Source organism: Amphimedon queenslandica, unplaced genomic scaffold, assembly GCF_000090795.2.
Source record: "Amphimedon queenslandica unplaced genomic scaffold, v1.1 AMPQUscaffold_9357_Cont18642, whole genome shotgun sequence".
NCBI classification, from domain to species: Eukaryota; Metazoa; Porifera; class Demospongiae; order Haplosclerida; family Niphatidae; genus Amphimedon; species Amphimedon queenslandica.
The window spans coordinates 1-3,580 of record NW_003550371.1 but is presented as its reverse complement, the minus strand read 5'-3'; the positions used below and the strand labels follow the sequence as shown (position 1 = coordinate 3,580).

The 3,580-nt window shown below is 32.8% G+C and overlaps 1 protein-coding gene across 1 annotated transcript; it reads left to right on the top strand.

Annotated features, from left to right (window-relative positions):
* The first annotated feature begins 192 nt into the window (after nt 1-192).
* LOC109590868 (protein YIPF3-like) lies at nt 193-2,603 on the top strand. The gene is made up of 5 exons (XM_020006725.1): nt 193-460; nt 1,157-1,288; nt 2,193-2,315; nt 2,370-2,493; nt 2,547-2,603. Exons 1-5 carry the CDS (start codon nt 398-400, stop codon nt 2,564-2,566), a joined length of 462 nt encoding a protein of 153 aa, XP_019862284.1. The 5' UTR covers nt 193-397; the 3' UTR covers nt 2,567-2,603.
* Nucleotides 2,604-3,580: the final 977 nt, after the last annotated feature.

Below are 3,580 nucleotides of genomic sequence, written 5' to 3'. Positions count from 1 at the left end.
ATTGTTAGCAATACACTTCATTTTATTAGCCATCAAGTGTAATTGTAACAGAATCAGCTACTGCAGTTGTAATGTTGTAGAGGACAGTTTTAGTGAATTTAGTGTTTTGATAGCCATTCTAAATAAAGCCCATTTTAACCCATTCTAAATAAAGCCCATTTAACCCATTCTAAATAAAGCCCATTTAACCCATTCTAAATAAAGCTCATTTCAACCCATTCTAAATAAAGCTCATTTCAACCCATTCTAAATAAAGCCCATTTCAACCCATTCTAAATAAAGCCCATTTCAACCCATTCTAAATAAAGCCCATTTTAACCCATTCTAAATAAAGCCCATTTTAACCCATTGACTCCCTGTACTGTAGGATGCCCCATCAGAGCTGTATGGACCCACAATGCTAGTGTTCACTCTAGTGGCAATACTCCTCTATGGGATGAAGACCTCAGGGCACACTGTGGTGAGACTGCATGAGTATGGACTGTACACTGTATAGCGGAAAATTTTTGTGGCCCAAAATTTTCGTGGATTTCACGTTTTTTTTTCAAAACCCACGAAAATAAAATCCACGAAAATTGATTCTATATGGTTTAAGATGGCCGAAATGTAGAAAACCACAAAAATTAAAGCCATGAAATTGATTTTTGGATGGATCCGCAAAAATTTTGGGCCATGAAAATTTTCCGCTATACAGTAGTATGTACATGTACATGTAATTATGATATACATGTACATTACTTATCATTATTAAATATGATACTAAAGTCCATTTGTGTTCACCTGAGCCCTTGTTTTCTTGCAATAACTTTTGACTTACAAGTTCTATTGTAAAAATAAACATACTAGTGCATTCCTCTCCTTTGCCGCATCTATTGTGATACTCAAGAAGCAGCTTTAGCTCTTTAACTCCAAGTTGGTTGTATATCCCATGCAGAAAGTACAGCCATACTTTTCACAATATTATTGCATTGTGTTAATTATTGGGTGGGGTTTCTAATCACTTCCTGGGCTCAGGTGAATGCAAATGGACTTTAGTGCATTAGTTTGCTTTTAAACTATACCTCTTTACATGTACATACTAATAGTATTGAATGCTTACAATTATACAAATCACTGCATCAATCCAGTAATCAATCATTATGCTCCTCGCCCATAGGAGGATGGTACGCTAATAGGTACAGCACTGGTAGTGTGTATGGGCTACTGGTTTGGTCTCTCACTGCTCTCATTCTTCATATCATATCTACTCACAGCTCATGTGTCACTGATACAACTGATGTCATTAATTGTGAGTTAAGGAAAGATCAGTACATCAATACATGAATCAGAATATTGCTTTTTTTCAAAAATTGGCCGATTTCTTAAAATGGCCGTAACTTGAAAAATATTTGTCGGAATCAGCTCAAACTTTCTATACAGCATAAGGACATTAATATGTATCAGAAAATTTAATAAAAATTTGGGATGATTTTGAAGCCAATTTTTGAAAAAACCATGGGCTATAGCCTTGGATATTTTTCAAAAATTGGCCAATTTCTTAAAATGGCTGTAACTTGAAAAATATTTGTCGGAATCAGCTCAAACTTTCTATACAGCATAAGGACATTAATATGTATCAGAAAATTTAATAAAAATTTGTGATGATTTCTGAGTCATTTTTTGAAACAAAACCATGGGCTATAGCCTTGGGAATTTTTCAAAAATTGGCCGATTTCTTTAAATGGCTGCAACTTGAAAAATATTTGTCGGAATCAGCTCAAACTTTCTATACAGCATAAGGACATTAATATGTATCAGAAAATTTAATAAAAATTTGGGATGATTTTGAAGCCAATTTTTGAAAAAACCATGGGCTATAGCCTTGGATATTTTTCAAAAATTGGCCAATTTCTTAAAATGGCTGTAACTTGAAAAATATTTGTCGGAATCAGCTCAAACTTTCTATACAGCATAAGGACATTAATATGTATCAGAAAATTTAATAAAAATTTGGGATGATTTCGGAGCCAATTTTTGAAAAAAATCTTGGGTATTTTTAAAAAATTGGCCAATTTCTTAAAATGGCCGTAACTTAATAGTGTTTGCTCAAAAGGTCGACCCCGACCTCTTCCTATCAGATGTTCATAATTAATTGTCTTTAATATCATAAGCACTGGTCCTGTATTAAGTACATGTGTATATCTCATCCATAGGGTTATTCACTGACAGCTCACTGTATCATACTCTCATTAAGTACAGTCTTTGACCACTATGGTACACCAGTAATGTTCTACCTCTTCTGGATCATATTTGGACTATTGACAACATGTAAACAAGTAAACAACAATAAAGATAAACAACAACAACACAGCAACACTTGTTATTAACAGGTAGGTATATTATTATCTCGTTCCTGGTCCCTAAGAGACGGTCTGATACTGTCACTAGTGATAGGATCATGTCACATGTGCTCAATCCTCTATTTAAGATTCATGTATCACAGAGTTTATGAAGGTACCTCTTTATTATAAATAATTATTATATATTTATTTGTTTATTTATTTTAGCTCTTGCAGAAGCCATATGAGTATCAAGAACAATAACATTAAAGAATTTTATATTAACAACAACAACAATAATAATAACAATAATAATAACAATAATAATAACAATAATAATAATAATAATAATAATAATAATAATAATAATAATAATAATAATAATAATAACTTAATTCTTGACAGTCTTCTTTTTCTTCTTTTTCTCTCTCCACCACTCACCGCCCACTCCTTTAATTAGTTCAGTATAATGGGTACACAGTGACTTGAAGTCCTCCAGTGTCAGTTGCTGTGCTCTCAGTGTTTGGTCCACTCCACTCCTCAGGAACAGCTCAGTAGATAAATGAGAATATTCATCAGGAAATAATAACCTAACGCAACATAAGAATCCATGTACATGTATTAGAAATGTAATGATAATGGAGGATTCTCTCCTAATTTTGATGAAACTTGACCAAAAGTACAGGGACTTTTACTCAATTTTTGAGCAACTTAAAAATTCATAAAAATCCAATTTTGATTGAAATCAGCTCAAAATTTCTACACAACATTAAGTATATGTATCAGGAAATGTAATATTATTATTATTATTATTACTTTGCTGAATGGCGTATCATTTTTCTTCTATATTGGAACAGTGCTCTCACTACAGTCTCCAGTGTATCAAAGTCAGTGTTGATGACTGGAGTCAATAATGGGGTTATCTTGACAACCACTGCCTGTACCTAATAATGAATGAATTAATGTGTGTGTAAAGGTAGCTCTATCTTTATAGCTTATGTAAATTATAATGCAGGTAATATTGTCATAAAACATCATTGCAGTTAGCTTTGGTATGCCATTGGGTTTATAGGGAGAACCTGGTTCTCAGGGTTCCCAAGGGCTGAGAGACCTAAGACTTGACACATTTTAATGGACTTTGGTTGTATAAGCTCTATCAGTAATTATTGATACATTAATTATTGATATATTAATGAAACTCTATTCCCTTTCCACCTATACACTAACAAAGAGCATGTATAACGTATTTATTGGAGGTATGT

Coding starts and splice junctions, on each gene's coding strand:
- LOC109590868 (XM_020006725.1), top strand. CDS start 398: ATGCTAGTGTTCACTCTAGTGGCAATACTCCTCTATGGGATGAAGACC. Junction 1,289..2,192: donor TACAACTGATGTCATTAATT/GTGAGTTAAGGA, acceptor TCTCATCCATAG/GGTTATTCACTGACAGCTCA. Junction 2,494..2,546: donor GTATCACAGAGTTTATGAAG/GTACCTCTTTAT, acceptor TATTTATTTTAG/CTCTTGCAGAAGCCATATGA.